The sequence below is a fragment of the Beta vulgaris genome, chromosome 8, assembly GCF_026745355.1.
Source record: "Beta vulgaris subsp. vulgaris cultivar EL10 chromosome 8, EL10.2, whole genome shotgun sequence".
NCBI lineage: Eukaryota > Viridiplantae > Streptophyta > Magnoliopsida > Caryophyllales > Amaranthaceae > Beta > Beta vulgaris.
This window is the reverse complement of record NC_079209.1, coordinates 20,423,609-20,451,482: the sequence shown is the minus strand read 5'-3', so window position 1 is coordinate 20,451,482 and position 27,874 is coordinate 20,423,609. Positions and strand designations below refer to the sequence as shown.

General features: G+C 37.8%; 1 protein-coding gene across 1 annotated transcript; it reads right to left on the bottom strand.

Annotated features, from left to right (window-relative positions):
• Nucleotides 1-27,636, bottom strand: LOC104882918 (protein SRG1). Its single transcript, XM_010667335.4, has 4 exons — nucleotides 27,263-27,636; nucleotides 2,811-3,058; nucleotides 1,439-1,769; nucleotides 1-651 (listed from the first exon to the last, which is right to left on the bottom strand). Exons 1-4 carry the CDS (start codon nucleotides 27,524-27,526, stop codon nucleotides 394-396), a joined length of 1,101 nt encoding a protein of 366 aa, XP_010665637.1. The 5' UTR covers nucleotides 27,527-27,636; the 3' UTR covers nucleotides 1-393.
• Nucleotides 27,637-27,874: the final 238 nt, after the last annotated feature.

The following is a 27,874-nucleotide window of genomic DNA, read 5'->3' as shown; positions in this document are numbered from 1 at the left end:
TTATTAAAACGTCATACAACCTTCGATTACATATATAATGTTTTCCGTGTCATCCATACAAATAGAAGACCTAAAAATATTCGAGCAGTAACGTTTCATCTAGTAGTACTCTATCCCATTCAGAATAATCTGGACACTGTCCTTTTATGTTTGTCCCATATTACATTAAACACTTTCATTATTAACATGGCTCAAAAACTATTATATTACTTTTCTTACAACATTGCAACCACGCTCCAACTTTATCAATAAAAAACTACATAATAGTCCACCAACTCATATTGCATCTAGTTTTTAATAAAAATAACATTTGATAACTACACTACAACTTATCACCTTTAACTATGTGTTCCAACAATTATTTATATCTTTGTGGGACGGAATAAATAGTATCTAAGTAGCATTTTTAGTGATCCTCATGCGATCAAGGTAAGATTTTCCATCAAGGGAACGAGTAAACAATTCCCTAAAATAATCAGCCACACTTATCCGCCTAAATTTTGCTGGAGTACTCGGCGTGATAAGGTCAGGTAACGGGCCTATTTCCCCATCTGATGTCGGGCTGTGAAAGGCAGCAACTGACATCCTTTCTATTGATACATTCACTACTGACCGGTGCAAAATGCTTCGGTATATACCATTACTCATAATCTTCAACAACAACAAAATTTTGGGATCAGTACTGCATGCATAATTACGAGGATTCTTATACATGAAAGGTGTTATTCACACTCCCATTAATTAAATCTCAGTGTACGTATATATATCATGTTAAACATTGGCCAACAACATATATCGTACCATACCATAAGGTCAAGCTAAGCTAAGTTTGCTTATAGAACAGTCTTATTCAAACTTGACATCCATCAACGCACTCAATTTTTTTTTTTTTTTTTTTTGAGGGGACGCACTCAATTTATTTTGCCTAAATTTTAATGCAATGATCAATGACATAAAATCTTGGTCATTTACTCTCTTTTTTCCTTTTTACTTAAGGAAAAGATACAATAAACTTCATCGGCATACTTGATTTGTTTGGAATCCGTGTTATCGTTCTCGCAACATCTTAATTTCTCGTTCTGTGAACCCCTCACGACAATATATATATATATATATTATATATATATATATATATATATATATATATATATATATATATATATATATATATATAATATATATATAAAACAGTAGTGGATGTCACTATAGTTAATTTTCGATGACAATAATATTTCTTGATTAAAATCGTATGATAAAAGTTCCCTATAACATCGATTGATAACTTTTAATTCAAAAGCCCCTTATTTTCTGGTTATGTAAACAACACACATGTCACCTTATGAATGACTTTTTTTATATATTTATCATCGACAATGAAATAATTGCTGAACAATATATGAGATTTTTAAAAGAGTGTAATTTAGAATTTATTGCTTACCTCCAAGATATCTCCTATATTAACCACAAAGGCATCAGAAAGAGGCATGATAGAAACCCACTTGCCATCTTTCCTTATTTGGAGGCCTTCGACTTCATTAAGTTGGAGGAGTATAGTGAGAGCAACGCCATCAGAATGAGGCGTTAAACCAATTACCTTGTCTGGCTGTGGACATGGTGGATAATAATTCATCCTCATAGATTGAAATAATCCCTGATTACCAAACATTGCTCTCATGGCTTTTGTGTCAATCGTTAGAGCTTTTGACATGCAATCCAGAAGTTCCATAGCTAACTTGTGCAATTCGGCTGAGTAAGTTTCCAATGTATCCCTGCATTTTTATTTTTTAGGAATTATTGATTTATTCCATTTGGTAAAGAAATTAAGTTTGGAGGCAAGATAAGTCATCTCTCTCATCTCGTATCATGTCACAACACCGGATTTTAGTTTGCTTGAGTCCAATTCTAAAAAGTTTCATCATTGTAACATATATAAATCTTAATTCCGCCAATTAACAAGCACAATTCACAAGGTTAAAACGCGAGGAAACTAAAATTTCAAAATGAGAAACATAGCTAGTAAATTGTTTGTTACTAAACAAAAGAAATGATATTTTAGTAATTTCACCCGTGAAGATGATAAAATTTGTGGTGCACACGGAAGTTTTGATGGATTCGAATAGAATCATAAAATTGCATTTTTATTGATAATTAATTATACAAGTGTGTTTGTGAGAGTTCATAATATCTTGTGTGGAGCTCACTTGTTTGGCTCCCTTCTCAACTCATGCACATATTACATATTTATAGTTGTGTATCCTAACTTCTAGATTTTTCTTTCAAGTACAAATATCTTAGATTTTTCACAAGATAATTCTAAATACATATTAGATATTTTTCTCACATTTTTCTTCAAACGTTTAGAATTTTTTAGATTAATCTCTAATAGAAGACAACTCCCTTTTAACTCTTTTGGAACTCAGCACTCTTACATGCACAAGGGCGGGGGCAGGGGTATGACATACTACCTCTGTTTCAAATTAATTAATTGTTACACTCATACTTTTCACGCATGCCAATGCAAAATTTTGAGGACATATATCTTTAGTTTTGTATTTGTAAAAATTATAAAAAGTACATATTAATAAAATACATACTAATACGAATCTAACAAGATCCCACATGACTATGTTTTTATTCACGTATAAATCACAAACGAGGGTCAAAGTGCAATTTGGGAATAGTGTAAAATGTCAAAGTGTAACAATTAATTTAAAACGGAGGTAGTATATTCATGCCGCGTGTGTTGTGTAAGGTAACATCATATTGATATCACCAGGAAAGAAAACAAGACTAGAAGAGGAAGAAAGAACCTGTAAGGCAGAGGTAGCATGGGAAGCAAGTTGGGTTTTCGTAAATGTTTAGGAAGGGTCGTCAAGAAGAAGATATCCGCCCAGTCAAGCTTTTGCTCCTCAGACACAACAAAGGCCTGCCCAAAACCCTCCACCTCGGATGGAGTTTGCCAGTATCTTTTCTTTTCTTCTAGTGGAAGATTGAAAAATTCTTGGGTCTCCAGCTTGAATTTCTCCACCAAGGAGGCGTCGATCCCATGGTTTATAAGCTGTAGCATATCATGAAATTATAGTAGTTATATATACATATACTTGTACATATATACATATACTTGTACATATATACATATACATGGGATATCAAGGTTCGAATATTGATGAAAGCAAATATTAATATTGTTAGGGAGGGGAGTTGGGATTTATTGAGCCTCTCGAAGAGTGCCCTGTACGAGTGCAGCTCATAGGTAATTTATCTTACCACGGATCTCCAAAAGGGGACCCAATATATATATATATATATATATATATATATATAGGGAACAAGATCACATGAGAATGGTCCTTACATGAGAAATGAGAATGAATCTCAACCACACGACTGAATTAGAGTTACAACACTTATTCATTAGAGTTATACACCCTTAAAAAAAATTTATTGAATTTTTTTTGTAATATTCTTTTTTTTTGGAGTTACATCACTTTTTCATTAGGTTTACATCACTTATTCATAAGAGTTATAGCGCGTAGAATTCATTCTCATTTCTCATATAAGTATGCATTCTCATATGAACTCACTTCTATATATATAACTAAGTAAGGCTTGACCTAGTGGTAAAAGTTTGGTTTGTAATGGGCCTCTGGGTGGAGGCTTTATGCGAGGGCAGCCCAGAGAAGTTCTACTTACCAATTTTTAAAAATAAAATATATATACATATACGTATCTATACATGTATACATATATATACGCGTATACGTATACATATACATATAATCATGTTTAGTTAAGAACCAAGTGTATAGTGAGAATGATAACCAATTTTGCTTTTAAATGTAAAGCAAAAAGGCATTAAAGTAAACCATATTTATTGAAAAATAAATAACCAAATATGCAACTTCATATACTTGCTATTTTTAATTTTGAAGGAACAAAAAACACATTAATGAACATAAAATATTAGCATTAACAATTAACATTTCAATCTATTTTGTAAATGTATCATTTTGAATAAGTTTGAGTTAATTTAAACGTAATGAAAAACTAGTGAAAGTAAATAAAATTGGTCCAATAGTAAATGAAATTTTCGTAAAAGTAAAGAAACTGGAAATCAATTTGAAAATATGTATAAATACGAAAATGTAATTAATGACATGGCAATGATGTTGACCATCCATTGTCTAAGGGCCCATATTAGTATCTTATTTCTCATTTCAGTGTGTGCGATTGTATATAGGATAGTTACCTTGTGACGCACGATTTATATTGTTTAACTATTAAGTTTATACTGCTCTTGATATTGTATGTATTGAGTGATGATAGTAACTCATTTATTTGAAGTTAGTAATTACATATCATCAAAATTTAAATTATAACAGAGGTGATAATTTAAATTTTATGATTTAATATTGATCAACTTGTAGCAATGCGAAATTTCATATCATTAATTTATGTTAGTATTTAGTACAAAATTGGTCATGAAACCGTTTTTATCTTCATGCCATATTGTAGACGTTTAAAAGACTATTATTCGGTATAATTTCCAATCTTTCTCTTTAAATTCATTGTTATACTTTTAGTTTGCATCTTTATTACAAATAATGGCTTGATTTTTGTATAGTTTTAGACTGTAGAATAAGAAAATAAATATGTGTGTGTGTGTGCGCGCGCGCGCCCAAGAAAGCCCCTCCGCCGCTCAAGTTGGTTGACGTAGATAGATAAAAAAAAAAGTAATGTAGAGAGAGATATCTGGTTTTTTAAGGTGAGAATTGACTTCCTGCTCCCTGATTGGGCTCACGGCTTTTATAATATTTGGGATTTCCCGCAAAGAAAACCCTATTGAGGAACATCCATGCTTTTAGAAAAGTTGTCTGCTATTCATGGTAAAGTTCTTCCCAACCTAAAGAAGGCTGATAGGCTTCTTCAGACCATGCCATGTTGACCTTTAAGGTGGGCTTCATTATTATTTTGACCAATCCAGGAGCCAAACAATTAGCCCCATGCTGGATAACTGGCTATGGAATGACCTCTCCTTTAAAGGTGGTTGTCCAATGAAATTTCTAACTATTTGGAGGGATATCGTTTGCAGATTTTACCTCGAGTGCTATTGGAGGAACTTCCCTTGGCTCTCTCGAGTTCCGTTCATCATTGCTTGGGAAATCTACTTCCCCCGGTGATGTAATCAGGCCAAGAGGGTGGCTTCCTAGCTAATCTCGAGATGAGGGCAAGGCGCGCAAGGCCCTTCTTTGCCAGTCCGAGTATTGTCCTAAGGCTAAGAACCAGCCCCGAGCGTAAAGCCAGCTAGTCTGAGTGTTGTTCATAAGCTAAGGAGCATCCCTGGGTGAGGGGTCCATGGCCTTTGGGGTGAAGTTGTTGATCCTGAGAAACAATGATGTAAGTCCCGAGTTGGGCTATCTTATTCGTTGGCAATAGTCCCGAGTTGGAAGTATCGGATTAGTTGGCACGACCGAGGCCATGGATCGATTTGGAGGGTCACTTAGGTGCTTCACGGTGAAGCACGAGTTGGGTATTTTTAGCTTATTTTTTGCCAATTATTCAAACCTAAGAGGTCATCATCAACTCAGGGGTTAATGACATTTTCCACTTTGAATCCCGAATTGAATGGGGGATACTTGGCCATTGTTGGCCAAGTGTAGAGCCCTATTGTAAGGCCAAGAATGTAATGTACTAACCTGGGGGCTAACGAGCCGTTTTATGAGGGTCCCGAGTTGGGTATTGAGTTATTTATCCATTTTTTTACTTATGAGCCCCCTAGCAAGGCCGAAAAGGGTTATGCACTAACTCGGGAGCTAATAAGCCCCTCTATGAGAACGAATCTCGAGTTAGTTGTGAGGTACTTAGCCGTTTTTTGAATAAGTAATGAGCCCCCTGGCAAGCCCGAGAAGGGTTATGCACCAACTTGGGGTTAATGACCCCCTCTATGAGAATCTCGAGATGGGTGTGAGGTAATTAGTCAATTTTTGAATAAGTAAAATCCCCTTGTCAAGGCGAATAAGGGTTATGCACCATATTAGGGGATAATAAGCCCCTCTATGAGAATCATGAGTTGCATGTGAGGTACTTATCCATCTTTGCCTAAGTGATGGCCCCCTAGCAAGCCCGAGAACGGTTATGAACCAACTCGACCGCTAATGAGCCCCTTTATGAGAATTCCTAGTCGGGTGTGAGGTACTTAGCCATTTTTTGAATAAGTAATGAGCCCCCTTGCAAGCCGGAGAAGGGTTATGCACGAACTCGGGGGTTAATGACCCCCTCTATGATGGGTGTGAGGTAATTAGTCATTTTTTGACAAAGTAAGAGCCCCCTAGCAAGGCGAATAAGGGTTATGCACCATCTTAGGGACTAATAAGCCCCTCTATGAGAATCATGAGCTGCGTGTGAGGTACTTATCCATCGTTGGCTAAGTGATGGGCCCCTGTCAAGCCCAAGAAGGGTTATGAACGAACTCGGGCGCTAACGAGCCATTCTATGAGAATCCCGAGTTAGGTGTGAGGTACTTAACCATTTTTTGTCACTGACTTATTCCCAAGGGTCCTAGTTCTTCCCAGGCTGCTGTGGTCACTGAGTTCCCTGTTTTCGAGGCCTCTCCTACTGTTGCAGATAACCCGAGCTCTGTTGCTCCCACCATTGATATTGTTTATCCCGAGGGTCCCAGTAATACCCAGCACTCGGGGGAGGATGATGGTGAAGACAACACCGATAGCTCTTCTGATAAGGCTCTAGCTGCTTAGGTTCCTCTTTTTGTACTTAGATTTCTTTGACTTTAAGGAGTTATGTTCTTGGGGTGTTTAGGTTGTATTTAAACTTTTTCCTTAATGTTATGGTTTCTTTTGCAATTTTCCCGACTTCTTTATTTTGTTAGATGCAATTGTGATAACTAAGTTTTGTTTTGTAAAACATTAGATTTTCATTCATAATTCCGAGGTCAAGCCAACTCTATGGGGTAAAACTGAGTGCCCCGAGTTGTTTTTAACAAAATAAACTAAAGGATCGAGAATGGCTCAATTACAAGCATGGCTCAAGTGTGGCCATTTTACAAAATAAGGCTGAAGTGTGGCCCGGTAACAAGAATAGGGCTCATGTGTGGCCAAGTTACATAAAATATAATATTTCTTCAAGTTATCTTCATTTCAAGGTCGGGGCAGAGGAGTTCCATCAAGTGATTCAAGTCGGTATGTTCCCGCTTGATCACTTCCATGACTTTGTAAGGTCCATCCCACTTAGGCATGAGCTTCCCTTTCAAATGTGCCAATCCCGTAGCTTCATCTTTCTTGACCACCCAATCGCCAATATGAATATGCCTAGCTTTAACCCTAAGGTTGAATTGCGTGGCAACGCGTTATTTGATGCGTATTGACTTAAGTAGGGAGTTGCCTTGGGACTCGGGGAGCAATTCGAGGTTGAGTCTCTTCTCCTCTTCATTATATGGTCGTCAAGGGGTTAGTTGGAGCCCGAGGGATATCTCCATAAAGCTGGCAGTTAGGGCACTTCTTCACCAATTCAGCGGTGTCATGTTTGAGAGAGGGCCGGTAGTATCCGTCCCTTAGAACCTTCCCGGCTATGTATCTAGTCCCCTAGTGGCTGTTGTAAGTTGTTTCATGTATTTCCCGAAGGATATAATTTCCGTAGAAGGGAGTGACACACTTCAGTATGGGGTGGGTGTATGATTTTTTGTACAAATGGCCTTCATGCCATATTAACCATCCCATGAGAGTATCACGTCCCTCAGGTTGGGGACCAGATCCTCCATCCACGTATATTTCATGTTGATAGTGTGTACTTGTAACGAGTTGATGCTGGGTTGATCAAGGACTTCCCAAATGATAGTTCTAGAAGTCAGTCCTTCAGCTGAACTGGCCATTCGGACCAAGGTGTCTGCTTACTAGTTCCTAATCTCGGGAAATGATGTATGTTGAATAAGGACAACTTCTTTCAGTTCTCGGGTCTTATTCAGGTACATCCTTATGTTGTCTTCTTTGGCCTCATACTCCCCCGAAACTTGTCCAACAATAAGCTGTGAGTTATATTTGGCCGTTATTGCTGAGCTCCCCAGTTGATGCAGCTTTGGAGGCCTAGGATCAGAGCTTCGTATTTAGCCTCATCATTTGAGGCCAGCAAATCAAACTTCATAACGTACTTCATTTTATCCTCGACTGCAAGTATGATTACTAGCCCAGCGCCACTGCCTGCTTTGGTGGCTGACCCATCTACTTGTAACTCCTACGACTCTCTTTCCTCTGTGTTAATGGGCCGGGAGTTACATTCGCTGGTGAAATCTGTTATGGCCTGGGTCTTTGATTACTCTTTGAGGCTCATATTCTAGCCCGAAGTCTGCCAGCTGGTCTTCCCACTCGGTCATCTGAGCCGAATGATTTATGCTTTCAAATGCTTTTCTGATTCGTTGTCGGGTTAGGACCTTAGTAGGATGTGCTTAAAAATATGGCTTGAACTTCCTATTTACCATTAATAATGCGAAAAAGCATCTTCCTAATCTGACTATATCTTTCCTTGGCACCTCTTTAGGCGTGGCTTATGAAGTAAATTGGTTGTTGAGCTCCTTCTCTTTCCGCCATGAGTACGCACTGAGGGTGTACTCTACGACCGATATATAGATGTAAAGTGTTTCTCCCTACAAGGGTGAGATAAGCTTGGGTAAAGTTGCTAATTAACTGTTATTTCAACTACTGAAAGGCCTGCTCTGCCTCATCGTCCCACTCAAATTCTTTCCTCTTGAGTAATCTGAAAATTAGAAGGCTCTTGTTGGCCGAACGAGATAAGAAGCGACCAGTGCTACTAGGAATCTTGTTAGCCTCTGAAATTCTCTCACATTTCTTGGCAAAGACATGTTTAACACTACATTGATTTTGTCTGGGTTGACTTAAATTCCTCTTTCATCAATCACGAACCCGAGGTACTTCCCCCCTTTCACTCGAAAATCACATTTTTTCGGGTTCACCTTCATACCATGGCGTCGTAGGGTGCTCAGTGTCTCTGCCAAGTCCTCAACATGATTTGTTGTTTTCTTACTCTTAACAGTCATGTCGTCCACTTACACCTTAATATTTCTCCCGAGTTGCTCCTCAAAGAGCTTATCAAAGAGTTTCTCCCGGTTGTGGGGATTTACCTTTCCATGATGCCCAAGACTCTAACAGGGGCCCTAACCTATGTCCCCAAGAACTGGTTGCTTACCCACCATGAGATGCGTAATGAGATGTGCTTGGCCTCGGCGGGGTTGAGTTGTAGATGTAACAAGGGTAATTTCCCTTTGTCAAATGTAAGAATTTGCTTTTTTGCTAAAGTTTTGACATTTTTCTTGTTTCATCTCTTACCTGACATCAACTAGTTCCTGCAACGGCCGAAAGATTTGTCGATAATGTTGTTAGCCGCTAAGCTCTTGGATGAGCTAGAAATGGAAACTATGTCGATCCCTCCATCTCCAAAGGTAAATTAAACATTTTTGTTTGTTTTAACATAGCGTCCCAACTTATATTAACCTTATCCATTTCCAGAATATTGATTCCAAGAGGGCTAAGGAGCCCTATGTTCACTCACGGTAGTTGAAGGGAACATTGAGAAGGCTCGAGCTCTTGAAAAGGCAGCATCCAAGGCCTCTGAAAAGGCATCCTCAGGCGTCTCTACGGGCAGCAAAAGGAAGCCCGAGGAAAACTGAAGGTCGTGTCGAGGTTTTTGATGAACCTCCTCCCAAGCGACCCCGAGCTGATCAAATTGGGTCCAATAATGTCCCTTTCACTGCAATCACCAAGCCTAAAAGCTGGCTAGGGTGAAGAACACGGTCAATGCGATTTACAGTGACGCTATGATGAGGCTCTTCTTGCCCTGGGCCATGGGGAAGTTGACGCTTTTCACAAGTCTTGGCTCGAGGTATGTGACTATCCCTCGTATAAATATGTTCCGTGATTTATTTTCTTTGCCATTGTTGACCCCTTTTTTTCTTGCAGACTTCCATTCGAATGACCTGGTGATCAACCGCCGGGCTCAGTTCGAGGCGCAGACTTCCATTCGAATGACCTGGTGATCAACCGCCGGGCTCAGTTCGAGGCTAACGATGTTGCCTTGAATAAAGAGATGGACATTCTAAAGAAAATGGTCTCTGTCTACGAGGCTGAGATTACCAGGCTCGATAATGAGCTTGACGGCCAGAAGGAGACTTTCGAGGAGGCGCAGAAAGCGGTCAATGATATGGACATGCTGAAGGAAGCCAATAAACAAATAAAGGCTTCTCTTGCGGCCGCCATCATTAAGCGCAACTCCGCTCATAAGAATATCGAAGATCTTAAGCTTCAACTAGTCGACGTCGTTAAGAAATCCAAGACTTCAAAGCACAAACTTTAGAAGGCTCATGCTAAGCTTGAGAATGTACACTAGTAGAATAAATGCTATTTGCTGTGGTGATATTGATGCGATTTTACCTATACGCAGCAATATAACACACAAAAAGAAATAAAAAAAATAGAAATTGACAATATTGCTGCTGTTCCCGCCCAAAACCGCAGCAATATTGTCTAACGGTTACCATTTTAAAAACATGTGGGACCTTGTACAGCTAATATTGTTGCGGTTTCCACGTAGGACCGCAGCAATATATTTAAAAAATAATTTTTTAATATATTGTTGCGGTCCTACATAGAAACCACAGCAATATTAGTTGTCACTTACAAAAAAAAAAAGACGGGGTTTCTTTCACACTTAGGGTTTTTTCCTTCATTTTCTATCTCTCACCTAGCGCCTCACCCTCTCTTCTCTCTCTCATCCTCTCAACCCTCTCTTCTCTCTCTCATCTCTCTCAACCTCTCTAAACAAGCCAATTCGCCGCCTTCGACGAATTTCCGGCGAGTAAGGTGTTCGATTCTTCGAGATTCGTGTCTTGATTTGCGTGATTTATTCAGTTGAGGACGATCGTCGATGGCTCACTGAGAAGCGACAAAGACCGTTCAGTTCGTCGACCGCTCGAGTTTTCCTTCGCTTCTTCAGTTCGTTGACCGCTCGAGTTCTCCTTCGCTTCTCCAGTTCGTCGGCCGCTCGAGTTCTTTCTTCTCTCATCGTTCTTTCTATTCAGATCTATTGCGAATTTAGGGAGTGAATCGATTCGAATCAAAGAATCGCATCAATTTGAAGTTCGAATTGCAATTTGATGGATCCGGGTATTTGTAAACCACTTTTTTTTCGTCCATTGTTGGTGAAATTTTAGAGGATTTGCTTCTCTTTGGGTGCAGGTAAATATCGTTCCAATTTTTCTTCTCTGATAACTAACCCTATTCTAAATAGACTGTTCAGCTTTCTTTCCTTTTAAGTAAACTCGGAATATGCTGGAGCTCAGTCTTGGCTCCGCCAAGCTTAAATTTGGTTGCACTGTTGGCATTTTATTGTAGAAGGACCAGTAAAGTTTGGCGTACTGATTGCATGTCTAATCTAAAAAGTTGTTTCGAGTTAATCTTAACATGGCCATCACCAATTTCTCTGTTTCTATCTTGTGAAATTTATCTTTATGTTATAAGTGTCCGGCAGCAGGCCTCATATGGTTCGTCTGCTGCTATCAATTAGAGTTAACTGCTTGTTTGGTTTAGCAGGTCTTGAAGGGAACTTTCCGATGAACCCAAACACCGCCATTTAAACGTGTTAGCTGGAAGATAACTTCTCTCGCAAAGAAATGCATCAGGGAGATTCCGTTTATAGTTGTATATATGTCTTATTTATATACACTAGTCATACCCTAAAGACCCTTAGTAGCTTAGTAATGTATTTGAGTTGTATAATGTTGAATTAGAGGGAAGAAATTTGGGTGAAAATGGCAGTTGTTCAAGTTTTATCTAATTTGTTAGGATGAAATTGGTGTAATTTTATATTTGTTGTTTTTTATATTATATTTTTCATGTTTTTGAATTTTGCATAATAATTGTTTTGTCTTTCAAATTTGATGGTAAAATGCAAAAAAAAAAAAAAAAAAAAATTTACTTGTACAGACCCTGTTGCTGCGGTTTTCAAAAAAAAAACCACAGCAATATGTCTATTTTTTATTATTAGATATAGGATATTGTTGCGGTTTTCTTCACAAACCGCAGCAATATGCATCCAAAATCTGATATAAAATAAATATATTGCTGCGGTTTGGCCTAAAAACCGAAACAATATTTGTCGATATTGCTGCGGTTTTAAACCGCAGCAATATAATTAATACCTATTGCTGCCCCCTTAATTGCTGCGTGCCGAAAACCGCAGCAATAGGACACTTTTTAACCGCAGCAAATAGCATTTATTCTACTAGTGGTATATGAGGAGTATCTTCAGGGATGTAAGAGATCAGATGAGGGGTTGAGCTTCTTGGGCAAGATGTCCTCTAACTCCTACCGTCTTACTATTTGGGAAACCATGGAGCGGCTCCGGACATACTTATTCAAAGTGACCCCTCATTCAACTAGCACAACATAGAGGCTGAGTTTGACTATCGTGTGGATGAGGAGGGAAAGAGGGATGCTGATCAAACCCCAATCATCTCCTAAGTCTAGGGCGTCACTCCCCAGCCAGTTGTCGTGGTCACTGAGTTCCCCGTTCTCGAGGCCTCTGCTTCTGTTGAAGATTCCCCGAGCTCTGTTGCTCCCACCATTGATATTCTTGATCTTCGAGGGTCCTAGTTCTACACCCAAGGCTCAGACCGGGATGATGGTAAGGACTAGGGGTGCTTATCGAGCGAGCCGAGCTCGAATAACACTAGGCTCGGCTCGATCTCGTTTAACTTTTTAAGGGCTCGACTCGGCTTGGAGCTGAGGCTCTTACCAACCTTTAGCTTGTGCCCAATATCCTCATCTGTAATGACTTCTTCATCTTTTTCGACTGGATGGGGTCGTTCGTATTGTTTTGGATTTTCCGACAAGTAGATTCCTAGGCTAGTGGAAGTCTCCCTCGGATGGTCTTCTCTCTTTCTCTTCCTCAGGGGTTCTTCTGTAGCATTGTTTTTGAAACTGTTGGTGTAATATTCCCGGGCTGTCTAGTCGTCCCCATAGATTTTCCCGACTTGGCCGTCATCCATCTCATAATGCAGAAGTAATTGGTATTCCGAGATGACTGCTTTTATCTTTTTCATAGTGGGCTTGCCCATGATGGCATTTTAAGGTAGCGGGATATCGACCACCAGGAAGTCAACTGGTAGGCTTCTACCCTTTCCTCTTTCCCCGAGCCTCAATGCCAATTTCACAAATCCGATGGTGTATACAGATCTTCCCCCGAAGCCTAACAGCGACTGAGTGATCGGAGTTACATCCTTCTCGGTATACTTGAGCTTGCGTTGTCATTATAGGGTGATGATATCTGTTGATGAGCCATTATAGACTAAAATTCTTTTAACCCGCAAGTTGACGATTTTCATCTCTTTGACGAGGAGGTCGTCATGGGGGGTATGAATGTGCCAGTCAGGCTCCTCAAACGTCATGACGGAACACCTCGCCTTCATCGGCTCAATTTCCTGAATATATTGCTTCATGGCTTAAAGTGCACTTTGCGGGCTCAGTCGATTAGGCCCACGGAGGCATGACCTTCTTCTATTACCCCGACATACCCGTCGTTGTTATGACTTTCATTTTTTGTTTCATTCTCCTTACCCTTCTCTTCCTGAGAGTGCTCGATGTATTTGTTCAACTTCCCTTGATCAGCCAAGTGATCCAAGGCCTTCTTCAATTCCCGACGATCCTTGGTGGTATGCTCACACTTTCAGTGGTACTCACATCATAGTCGTTGATCCCTTATCTCCTTCAAAACCCTTATGGGGGGAGGAATGGGTAAATTTCCCTTCGATTTTTGTTGAAGCGGGCATCGTTCCCGTGATCTGTAGTTCTCGGGTTGAGTTGTTGATTGCTCTTGTTGCACTTATTGGATTCACGGTAGGGGACTTCCTCCTTTCTTTTCTTCGATTTTTTGGCTACTGGTTTACAGATGTCTGAGGCATGTATGAACTTTTGTGCTCGAATCATGGCCTCTGTGAATGTAGTGACTTCATTCTCAACCAAAGACCATCTGGACTTTTCGTGGCCATAGCCCTGACATCAGGGCGGTGAATGTTACCCCGCCTTGGAGGTCAGAGATATTTAAGAACTATTCATTGAATCGTTTGATATAATTAGCCAGACTCTCGTGTTCTTCCTAGTTTATTGAGATTAAGTGAATGCTTGTTTTCTTATGCTGATGTCCGACAATGAAGTGCTAATGGAATAATGCTTTCAATACAGAAAAATTTGTGATTATATAGGGAGACAGCCACGAGAACCAGCTGAGCGCCAACCCTTTGAAAGTCGTCGGGAAGTAACAACGCCAAGTGGCTTTGCACCCGATTTGCACACTCATATGGGTCTTATAGGCCGCGATATGATCATCAGGTTCGCTGTTTATCGGGTGCTGCTTAATCAGGGGAACCTTGACCTTGCTCGATTTAGGGACTTCCATGATCTCCCAACTGAATGGTGACATGAAACTAAGTACTACCCGGTTGACGAAGACGAGACTTCTATGTCAGAGGGTCATGAGTCTCCTTCATCTTCCGTTCTCATCTTCTTGGATCCAAGAGGGGATCCTTCCCACCCCCCTCGGGGAGTTCGAGAATAGGCCAACTCCTCCTAATGGGTTTTCTCCATATTGTCCCTTCTCTTGTTGTTGAGTAGGTTTGTGGCATCCTGCTCCATCCTCCACCAACGATTCTTCCTAGAAACTAGTCAAAGATGTGATGTGTGATTAAAGAGACTAAAATCCCGAGTTGGAGTATAATCCTAGTATTGTTACTTGAGATCCTACAAAACAAGAAAAATTGGCACGTGGGTGTTACTGAAAAAGCTCTTCCGACGCTCAAGTCAATTGAATACCTGCTCCCTAATTGGGCTCACTACTTTTATAATGTTGCGGATTTTCCAGAAAATCCTATTGGGGTATCATGGTTTTATGAAAGTTATCTGCTTTATATGGTAAAGTTCTTCTCAGCTTAAAGAAGGCTGATATGCTTCTTGAGAGCATGCCATGTTGACATTTGAGGTGGGCATCATTATTATTTTGACCAATTCATGAGTCCAAACAATATGTGTGTGTGTGTGTGTGTGTGTGTTAAATAGAAATAGCTTATCCTTTTTTGTTTTCCCCCTTTTACTCTTTGGCGTGCATTTTTTTTCCCGATATACTTTAAACCTAATGAAAACTACCCCAAATGACTATAATGGGAAATAGCTTCATCCTTACAGCAAATACACTCTCTTTCTCTCTCTACATTCCAAAAAACAACCTGATGATTTTGATTGACCTATCTCTCCATGAAACCAGAAGTGAGACAATAACCAAATTAATTTAGTGTTCATTTATTAGGAGTGAAACCAACTAATATTGATGATTTACAAATCTCTATTTGACATATAAAGCTTAACAATTAGCTAAATATTTGGTAGTACATATATAGAATAATCAACATGATCCATATAATAGGTCCCTAAACACCATTAAACTAGGTACATGTATCTTTTTTTATACTGTTTTTTTAAAAAAAAAATGATTAATTACGACACAAGTTTTAAAAGAATATTTGGGTGTTACAATATCTTTCACATAGATTAAAAAACTTGACTACGAGAAACTGGTGGAAAAGTGCTAATATAATATCAGAGTCTGGTCAACTGGGAACATCTCCTTTGCTAGTATACTTGAGCTTGTTCCATGGGTACTTATGAGCATTCACGCATCCTAGGCTCATATATGTTTTTTTTGTCATTCTATCATCAAGCAAATGATCCTAGTGTTCAAGACTCTTTTATGGCATAGAAAAACTAATAGTAGGAGACCCATATATGTTGACTAGGACTCCCTTTATTTCCCCAAAAGGAAGGTGGTTTGGGTATAAGATATGTGCTTAAGTGGAACCTGCCTTATGAGGTAAACTAATATGGAGTATCACAAGGAAGCAGGATATACTTTATGGGGAAGGGAATTGCAAAGTGCTAACATAAATTAGGCTAGCTAATTGGTGGTGTTTGGGCTCATTTTATGGATCAACACATCTACAATAAAATTACTAAAATACCCCTACCTCCGGTGAACACAATCCTCCACCAGTTGGAGCAGACTCAAGTACCCTCATTTATTGGAGGTCTCATCCTTTTTAAATAGGGGTTGCCAAAAAAATAAGGGTTGTCAAAAAAATATAAGGGTTGTCTCACCAATCAAAAGACCAATATTCAATTCTAACCTACCAAAAGTTAGAGCATCTCTCTCTTCATTGATCACCTTATCTCTATCTCAATCACATATGACTTGAGCATCATAGGAGCGATCCCGTAACAAACCCCGGGTAGTTTACCTTGTTTTGATGGATTTCGGTGGACAGATAACGGAGCTCAAGTGTACCTTCTTGGGCCCACATCAAGTCTTTCAACCTTCAACAAACCTTAATTTATTTACATAAATAGTTTGGTGCCGTCTTTCAAGAAGTTACAAACAAAGTTAATTCGCCACCACTCAGCAATATGGCCTCATCCAAGAAGACATGCTCCCAAGCGAACTGTTTCGGTAGAGCTCAAGCATCCCATCATCATACACCTACAATGCTATCCTGTATTCCACTATGATGATTCCACCCCGATGCGAAAAACTCATTTGCATCACGAAGTCAATCAATCAGCATGGATATAAGTAGCTGACCCTCCACCCATAACTACAAGAGACATCACCTTGATTGCACCTCATATTCAACAAACACTCCAGTAAAGTTGCATGGATATGGTTGCGACTCTCTTCACAAAGAAATCATTCGTCCCTCTCGAGGTAATGGCTCAGCCTAACTCGTTGGGACCTAAACATAGGGAAGGATTGCGTCGGCCTTCTAGGGTAACTCAGTTAGGGAGAAGTAAGCTACTACGCCTCTTCAAGGTTCCCCAGAGGTTCTCAGCAACCCCGGGATGCCCGTCAGATAATAAAAGAAAGCGTCTGGTGGAGGGATGTGAGCAAGCATGTTATCAATCGGGGGAATTTTTCTCGAAGAATACAACTCATGAAAACTCTATCCGAAAGAGGGGTGTGGTGACTCAAGTTTACTACTACTTTATGTTTTTATTGGTACAGATGGAAGAGGTAACTGTCTTCCACTTGTAGGAATCCTTTTTTCCCCTTTTATTTTTTGAAAAAATCGAGATAATGGAATTATTAATTTTTTTTTGGTTATTAGGGGTATTTTGGATAAAGAGGGTGGATACAAAAAGGTGAGAAGTTCTCATATAAAATAGAGCGAGATTATCTCTACTGATTGTGAGCCCCCAAAAAATGAATATTTCTGAAGTTTCTTAATTCTCCTATGGTTTATTAATGCATGGTATTTGAAAATATTATTGCAATCAAGAGTTTAAATAGTAAGAATCTCTTCAAATATTTGCTTTTATAATTGTTTGAAAATCAATTTAGTCATCAGTTAATATTTTTAAATGTGAGTTTTCTCTTTTTACACATTTTATGTATTTCTTTTTGATAATGTAGAACTTTCCTTATTATCCTTATTTGTAAATAAGGAAATAATTAGGAAAATCTTTTCTTTATTATTTTTTGTGAGATTAAGAGTATATAAGTCTTTTTATAAGAATACATCATAGCTCTCCTCTTGACTTATATAATAGATATATGGTGGTAGTATGCAACCTTCCAAATATAATCTAACAATAACATACAAATATTATAAGGTGTAATTTTAAAAGAAAATATCCTCATTGTACATAATATGTTCCAGGTATGAAATAAGTGGAGTTTAATATCATAATAAGCTATATATTTTTAAAAAAAATTAAACTCAAATTATATCTCAAATGCCTTACTGTGGGGTAGATGGAGGATATGGCTCTATGGTAAAAAAAAAATTACAATCATACTTTGTTAGAAAAATTGATTCTAATAATTCAACATTTGGACCTTTGGCTCAAATTAATCCCACCTTTTAATTATATTTTAATAATTAGACCTTCTAGCACAATGCACTCGTATTGAGTAATTGAACCATGAAATAGATAACCTGATAAAGTTGTAAAATTAAATATATTTTTTTAAATTTTTTCCCCATTTTTCTCTTTTCTACTCTAACCTCTCTGTTTCTGCTCTTACATCCCTCACTTTCTTCCTCTTCCTCACCACCCCTCACTCCTCAAAACTCACCAACGCCCCACTTCTCCCCCACCTCTTGCGAACAACACCTACCACCCCAACCCCACCAAGGCACCAGCTACCCCACCACATTAATCGAATGAACCCCCATCATCATCTCCTCCACCCATCATCATATCATAACTTCATAAATTATTCTTCTCTCTCTTATCTCTCTCTCTCTCTCTCCTAGAATCGTTCTCTCAATCGACGCAGATCTCGCCGTTAGAGACACCGAATAGATGCCGGAAAAGGAGGCTTCTGACGACGTTGGGTTTTGGGGAGATTGAGTAGATTATTATGTTGAAACCCATTAAGTGCCGACTTGTGAGTGTCCCACATTGGAGAAAGAGGCCGGAGAGAATAAATCACTTTATAAGATGAGGAGTTACTCCTCCTATCACCAATTGGTTTTAGGATGGAACCTCCTAGCTTGTAAGTGGACTAAACTCTCCTCCTCCTTATTGGGTTACCCAGGCCCATTTTCATACAAATCTAAAAAAATTAACATGGTATCAGAGCCCGGGTTGCAGGTATCGTCTATACTGGGTGTTTGATAGCTACTAGATAAGGATTTACCTCGACAGGATGTCCAGCCCCTAAGAGGATTATTGCTTTGACCTTTCCAGTTAGCTCTGAATTTCTAAGGACACTCACAAGTGAGGGGGTGTGTTGAAACCCATTAAGTGCCCACTTGTGAGTGTCCCACATTGGAGAAAGAGGAGAGAATAAACCACTTTATAAGATGAGGAGTTACTCCTCCTATCACCAATTGGTTTTAGGATGGAACCTCCTAGCTTGTAAATGGACTAAACTCTCCTCCTCCTTATTGGGTTACCCAGGCCCATTTTCATATAAATCTAAAAAAATTAACATATTATAGGTTGGTTTTCGATTGCCAGTAAATGAGGTGGAGCAGGGGCTTTGGGTGCCATTAGTGGTTTTTTATTTTATGGAATCTTTGTGGATCTTATAAAAGTGGACTGGCTGTGTGCGTTGGATTTGGATCAAATTCTCTCTCCTCATTATTGTTGTTGGTGATAGATCTTCCTGATGTGTGTCCATGTCGCCAGAAAATCAAAAAAAATTGTTGAAGTTTAGAGTCGAAATTTTGTTAGTGAATTTCAAAATGGGAAAGTTGGAGAAGGTACTAGGACAGGTTGTGCAGAGATTTGCTGGTGGTTGGTACTCTTGGTAGTAGTGGAATTGTGTCATGGTGGTGTGCGGAGGAATGGGGGGTTTGTTGGCCTTGGGGGTGTTATTGGGTGGTGTGGTTAGTGGTTATTTGTTTTAGTTATTTTAATTAAAATTAAAATTAATTAGATTAAATTAGATTAGAATAAATTAGAATAAGCCAAGTGTCTAATTAACCTATTTTAATGATCAACAATTTGTGTCAATAGGTTACGGTGTAATATGGGCGCATCGTACTAAAAAGTCATATTATCAAAAAATAATCAAAAGTTGTGTGGGATTAATTTGAGCGAATGTCCCGAATGTTGGATTATCATAATCAATTTTTCTTACTTTGTTATTGAGTCGCTTTTAGTGTGTTCCAAATTTGGAGCTTGTCAAAAATAGAATACACTTGGATATTATAATATTATTATCACACTATAACGACATAATAATTGAATATTCATCCATGTAAGTAAAGAGCAGTTTTTTCACCATATGCCTCTGATTTTCGCAAACCCCCACCCCACCGGATTTTCGCACCTCACCCCATCTTACTGGATTTTCGCACCTGTGACCACCTCCCCACTCCACTAGATTTTTGCACCCCACGACCATTGGATTTTCGCACCCCACCACTACCTGATTTCCGCACCCCACCACCACTGATTTCCGCACCCCACCCCACCTGATTTCCGCACCCCACCACCACTGATTTTCGCACCCCACCGCAACAGTTCCAGGAAATCGACGAGGTGGGGGAAGTGGGTGTGAAATCAGCAAGGTGGTGGTATGGAATGCAAAAATCGAAGGGTGTGGCGCGTGGGGTGAGGGTTGTTAGGCTGCGGGGTAGGGGTGGGGAAGGGGGCAGGGAAGGTTGTAGAGGTGGAGGCTAGCGACGTTGCAAGGGTGGGGGAGGGGGGGTTGGGCTGTGGTGGTTGTGGAAGGGGGGTAGGCTGGTGGGGTTGGGGTTGGGATTGGGGTTGGAGTTAGAGTTAGGGTGAGGTAGGGGTGTTTAGAGTTAGGATATTAGATTATGGGTTAGGGTTAGGGTTAGATTTAAGTTAGTTAATTAAGGTTAAAGGAGAGTTTAGGGTTAATGATTATTGGGGTTTAACGGCGTTAGTCATTAAGGGTAAGTGAACGTATTTTTTGAAAAGTAGGGGTATTTGGTGAATTTCAAAAGTCAAAAGAGTATATGGTGCAAAAAAAATTGTCAAGGGTATATGGTGAAAAAATCGATAAATAAGATTAAACGATAAAAGTCAAAAGATGTCATAAATATTAGATTCGAATTTCCAATTTCAAATATCCGAAAATATTCGAAACATTGGGATTTTTTCAATTTTTTTCGAACCGGTTCGAAACATCTGCTTCCATGACTAGATATCTGAAAATATTTGATGCTCCAAAACATATCTTATGAACTTTTCCTTTGAAAATATAAATTTTTAGTTTTTCGATATCTTATTCGAAATTTCAGATTCCCAATTTTTTCAGACAAATTCGGATCGGATTATATTCGATCCGATCTTTTGAATCCAATCGGATTATCCGAAATGAACATTAGTATTTTCCCCAACCTGAAATATTTATGGTCTTAACCTCATCTTCATCCAAACTAAAAGTTGTCCATAATTTTTTTTTGTCAAACTCAACTCGATAGGACAAGACTTTTGTCGAACTGGCTGATCAAAATACCATTGCATACATAAAATCTTTCCATAAGATGGTATGATAGGATTCCTTATTCTTACAAAACCTCGTTTTGTGACCCAATTTTCCACAATTCTTGTAGAAATTAAAAATTCCTTCGTATCTAAAGTCCATCCATTAAAAGTGGCCAATTTGGTATTCCTAGAAGTAGCCTAGAATGAGTGGTTTATCTAGTTTTACTTGAACTTTTGCTCGTAGAACTCCTTTGGTCCATCTTGTAAAGATGTATTATCAAACGTAATGACCCTTCCAATTTTCTCCAAAGCTTGAAGTTGGTTAGAATTGAGAGGAATACCTTCAATTCTAATCCATAAGGGTGCATCCGAGGAATCAAAGCTTCACATCGATGCTCCTGGAAACCAACATTTGAATATGATGAGTGCGCCCTAAAAACATATGCTTTACTTTGTTAGTGGGTTATCCATGTTATCCTCATGGGTGCAGTAAAAGAAAAAAAAAGTTTGCCTACTTTTTCCACTGTTATTTCTTCATTTGTGATCCAACATGTTGTTATCCATTGTTCGATTTGGTCAACTGAAAAGTCATGAGTATCTTTGAATTTTCCTATTACAGCCATATGGAAAACTACTCCTGAGCGTAACATCTCTCCTGTTTCAGAGTTAACTTTTGGCCCAATTCTTTTTCAAATTCCACTAAAGACTTCATCAAAGTCTAGATATTGATACTTCTTCTGTTTTTTTTTACATGTTACACTTTCTATTTTAGGAAATCTCAAATTAGATTTTATACTTTTATTTTGAGTAATAATTTTTCTCTAGCTCTCTCCTATCATATGTTCATATGGGACCTTTTTGTTTTCTTTCTCTCCATTTCTCTCCTCTCCCAAAATTGCCTAGGAGTCCATGATTTGAAAAATGTAATATGTAAAAAAAAACGGAGGAAATAGTTCATTTGATTTTTGATCTAGTGTGCAGATCAGTATATGGTGAGAAAATGAATGTTGGGGAATATATTTAGAAGATTATGTTGTATAACAGTGCCTCGGTGGTAAAGTGCGTGTGTTACATTGAGTTTTGGGATGAGGTTTCTTGGGATCATTAGCCATGCTGTCCTTTCATTGGTCTCTCTCTAAATCCTCTGCCTTCTCTCTAAACACAAAACCCCAATCTCATCTAACCCTAGGAACTCGCCGGAGCTCCGGCGCCGCATAGATCTCCGGCGGGATCTCCGGCGAGTTTCTTTTTCAATTTATTTTCAGTTTCCTTCGTTGATTCGCATCATTCGACCGTCCTTCGTAGTCGTTCGGTCGATTAACTTTTCCGGCTGCCTTCGGTTTTCCCCTCCCCTTCTTAGTGGTCTGTTTCTATTAGCCGTTATTGTCTCCCCTCCCCTTTTTCGTAGTCGGTTTCGTCAAGTCCGGGCTCCCCCTCCCCCATCCCCGTTAGTGTTAGCAGTTAATGGTTCCCCTCCCCCTCCCCTGCTTAGTGTTTTAATAGCTTAGGTCTGGGCTCCCCCTCCCCCATCCCTGTGGTACCGGTAAGTGTCTCCCCTCCCCTTCCCCTGATTAATTTTTCTTAGTATAGTCTGGGCTTCCCCCTCCCCATCCCCTCTTTAGTGTTCGTTGGGCTTCCCCTATCCCCTTCCCCTGCTTAACAGATTAGGTGTCCCCCGTCCCTCTAGTAAATTGAGTCAGTGTCCCCCTTCCCCTTTTCACTTACTATTCTGTTTTGTTGTGTGTCTTGCAGTTTTCTGAAGTTTAATCGGAGTTGATAACGGCGTAGAATTATGTTTTGGGATTATATCCTTTGTCTTGTTTATGTTCCTAGTTTAAGATTTAGTTTAGGTCTTTTCAGATCCAGTTTTGAATTGGTAGGAGATCAAGTATTGGGTAAAATGAGAGGTAATGGTTCCAGTAATCTTGGTTTGGTTCGATCTTCTAGAGTAGAGAGGCCGTGGTGGGATCTTCGGATCTGCTTTTTGGGTGAATTATTTTATTATAATTCACACCAAGTTCTTGTGATGACTTTCATAGTCATCACACTCAAAAATTGCATCTTGTGGGAGGCCCCCCAATCTAATTTGGGGCAAGTTTCGACCTCCACCCCGTTAGAGTTTCAGTCTCGTGAGACTAAACTCTCAGTACCCTCTAAACAGGGTCAGAAGTTACCAATGGACGTAGCTTCTTGGTTTCTTTTTTCGGATCCGCGACAATCTATTTCGGAAGATCGTATGGGTGTCGTCTCTCATCAGATTTCCGTTCATATTGTGTCTTCTTCATCAAGACTTTGTCCCCAATTCCTCCTATCATTGTTTATGCTAATCTTAAGTCAGTCTGGATATGTAATAAGTTACTCAGGTTCCTTAGAATATGTACGCAAAGAAGCTCTTCTAGCTTCAATTTGTTGTTTTTTATGTCCGGTTGTAATACCGCTAGGATGTAATTTCTTTTTTATTTAATGCAAATTTTACCCGTTGTCAAAAAAAAAAAAAAAAAAAAAGAAGCAGGGGAGAATTTTTAGAGCGAGAAACTCTAGTTTTCTAGAGAGATGTTATACCAGCTGCACTATGGTCAGCAAAGTATTGTGAAATAATCAAATTCTATACATGGGCTTTAATTAGAGAAATGATAAACATCTAATTGCTAGATGTTTATAAACATCTAGCAGGGGTAAAATTGTCAATATACATGAAAAAAAGTTATCAGTCAAACAAAAAAGTAATCTCGAAAATTGGGCACTGTCAGAAAATTTCGATGCTAATATATGATGTTCATGCTACTACAACTTGTGTTCGTGTAACTATAACTAGTGTTTATGCAACTAAAAATAGTGTTTATGTATAAACAGATAGTGTTCGTATTTTTTTTTTAATTAGATGTTTATCATTTCTCCTTTAATTAATAGCAACACAATTCTATAGAAATAGATAAAGGTGATGGGTGGGCACACCTACTAGAAGTGGATAGGCGTTGAAAAAAAAAATCTGATATAGAAATAGACAAAAGGTGATGTATAAGTACAACACTCAAAAAATTAGTACACAGAGTCAAACATTGATGATAGGAGTAGGTGATTGATAGAAACACGTAAACAGCCAATAACGTTAATGATCGGAGATTCGGAGTAGCTGATTGATAGCAGTAGGCTCGTTTGGTTCAGATGAGAAATTATTTTTTATATGTAGTTACATTTTATGGAAATTCTTTTTCTTATTAATTTCCTAATAATTATGTAAACTTATTTGGTTGAGATTAGAGAAATTGCATTTTCTAGAAAATACTCATTAAGGGGAACTTTGTGAGCGATTTCTCATGTTCTGTGGGAAATTCTATATCTCTTGGGATTTGTTTTTCCTATGTTTTTCTCATTTCCATCCAATCAAACACAACACCCATATTGTATTCCCTAGAAACTTGTATTTCCACCGGAAACAACTTGCAACCAAACAACACCAAATTGTGTTTTTGCTAAGTGTGTTGTTGCGCTTCTCTGTTTTCTAAAGTGAATGTGAATTATTGATAAACCAGACAAAATGAGTTAAGAACTATACGGTTAGTTTATTTTAATCCATAGATTTTAGATTTTAACGCTATTCACATATTTTATTTTGCCAACTACTCCCTCCATTTCCTAAAGATCTTCTCACTTATTGTTCCTACAGATACCAAGGAAAATCAAGTTGTGTGGGGCATGGTGTGAGTAAAGTAGGAGAGAGAAAGGGTTAATATAAATAAACAAATAAAAAAGGGTTAAAGTAGGAGAGAGAAATGGAGTAAAATTGAATTAATAATATAATGATGGACCATATGATAGTAACATGAGAGGGTAAATAGGAAAATATGTTTTGCCAAATAAGGAATAAAGCAAAAGAGGGAAGATCTTTTGGAAACACCCTTAAACGAAAAGAGGGAAGATCTTTAGGAAACGGAGGGAGTATTTATGATTTATACGTAAAGAAAAATATAATCATATGTACCCCTCAAAAAAATATAAAAAAATAATCATATGTAATTTTGTCAAATTCATTATAACATGTAGTTTCTTTCAAAACAAAATTGTGCACTAACATATATAAAAGTCAAACTTCATAGACTAAATACAGATCATAACACTTAAAAGACAGGATATATAGTTTGAATGGTCTTGCTTTTGCTTTATCAATTTTTAGCCTAACTATAATCAGCACTTGTCATTCATCTGTTTTTGAATGAATCGGAACATTAAATTGTTTATGGTTTACGTTTGTAATTATAATTATATTTGTTTTACTTATTACTTGCTTTAATTGACACTTATCACTAATTACTAAATTATATTTCAAGGACTAGGAATTTATGAATGTGAAAAGCCTTTTAAAAAATTGCATTTATATAATAAACAAAACATCTTAGAATTAATATTGAATGTTTCAATATTTAACACATGATTTTTTCATAAGTCTAGACCTCCAATTCTCCAAATTACATTAAACTAGTATTTTGATCCGGGCAATGTCTCGGATCAGTTAAGTTTATCAAATATATTATTATTCATAACTCATACTTGATTTTATTAGTTTTTCGTAATATTTTTTCTAGTGCGAAATTGAAAAATGGACATTATGCCATGATAACTTGTTTAACAAAAATTTATAAATATTTGGAGATAAAAATAACAATTTCAATGGAATTAGGATAAGAGAATGTTATTACGTAATAAAAGTGCTAAAGATTAAAAAGCTTGTCTATATCTTTATATTACATATTCCTCTCAAAAAAATGTCTTTATATTACACATAATTATAAGTCTTTATTATATTTTATTTTAAAACATTAAATATTGAAATTATAGTGGATTAGTAGTTAAACTCTCAAATTTCATCTATTGAATTTTGGGTCAACCAACAGTTTTATGGGTTTCTCTGACTCGATTTTGATATTTTAGCATAATCTAGTATGATTATATTATTGATTTTGTAGGATCATAAGATGTATCCTGTGATCTGATTTTACCAACGTACTCGCTCCCATCATTCATCGAACATAGGAAACTGAATTTCTCATTCGTACCATGTACCAACTTGAACATTCCAATGAAGCTAAAATAACCAGAATTGTACCTATCGCAAATTCGATCTCCAACAAGACTCCAAAAATATAAAGTATATCTTTAGTTGTGCTTTATTATATACTTCATCCGTTTAAAAATAATAGCACCATTTGCATAGTATTCACTATTCATATCTTATACTTTTATTATCGTTAGTGATGGCCACTGGTGTGGGCTGGGCGGGCCGGACCGTGATTCGTAGCGGGTCGGGCTGAGATTTTATGGCCCACGACCGGACCGTGAAATTCATGAGTTGGGTGGAAGTGAAGAGAGGAGAGAGAAAATGGTTCTTATTGGTTTTGAAATAGGGTGGGTTTATAAGAAGGAAATTGGAGAAATATTAAATTTCAAGAAAAAATAAAAAAGAGAAGGGGTAAAAAAAGTCAAGGCCGTAAAACTGAAGTCAATGTCGGAAAATGGGCTAATAGTCTGATCTCATAAAAAAAAAAAAAGAGTTCATAGGTTGTTTCTAAAAAAAAAATTATAAGGTTGTTTCTCACAAAATGACACTTTAAAAAGTTGTTTCTGACAAAAAACTCATATTTTTAATATTAACTTTTTATAATTTTTATTCATTAATAATTGAAGGTATTAACATTTGAAATCATATATCGACAAACGTAAAAATATAACGATAAAATTATTTTTAAACTGATGAAGTACTACCTCCGTTTTTATTTAGTTGCAACGTTTTGACTTTCACGCTTGCCAATGTACAATTTCAAATCGTTTTATCTCTAATTGTATGTAAGTAAAAATTATAAAAATTTGATATTATGAAAGCTTACATCGAAACGAATCAAACAAGACCCCACATGACTATATTTTGTTTAACATATAAATCAATAAATGTGGTCAAATAAGAGAACATGAATAGTGCAATTTGTCAAACGTTGCAACTAAAAAAGAACGGAGGTAGTATAATATAGTGGCCAACAATGAGTCATATATGATCATATCTAAGGATAAAAACTTCACAGATCACAAGGCAAGATCATAATGATGAACCTAGACCAGTCTTCAAAACAAATTAAATTGAACCCAAAATAAAAGAAAAACTAAACACTATCAATCAAATCAAAGGAAATTAGATGCAGAACATAGAGATTGTGTGAATATATATAAAGGCAAAAAACCTGGAAAAAACCCCATTCCTTGCATGCTGAATGCATTTTATCCAGCTCCAAAACGTCTCCAGAAACCAAAGTTTTCATGTCGATGATTGGCACTTGAAAATCATTATGATTACTGAGTTCATCATCAGCTCCTAAAATTATAGGCTCTTGATTAAGCTGAATATATCTTTCTGGCACCGACTCTAATGATTTTTGGGCTAGCTCTTGAACACTTGGTACAAGTATTGATTTTCCTAGTCTTAGATTTTGGTTTTCAGCGTCCATGTCTGCTTCTCTCTCTATATATCCCTTTAATTTGAATAGGTTACTTTCTCCTGTTTAAAGAAGTGCTATGGCATCAAACTTAATAACAATATCTCAAGTTATTTTCTCCTCTTTAAAGAAGTGCTATCGCATCAAACATAATAACAATATCTCTATTAGTGCTCACGTTCTTTTTCGAGTTATTTGTGGAGATATACCAAGTTAATAAAATAGTTTGTGGGGGATATTATACCTTACTAAAAAATTTTGTGAGGATATACCAAATTAAATTTAAATTTTGTTAAAAGGTACCAAAAACACTATTTCCGGCAATAAAGTCAAATTTCCAGTCTTTAACTTGGTAGGAAC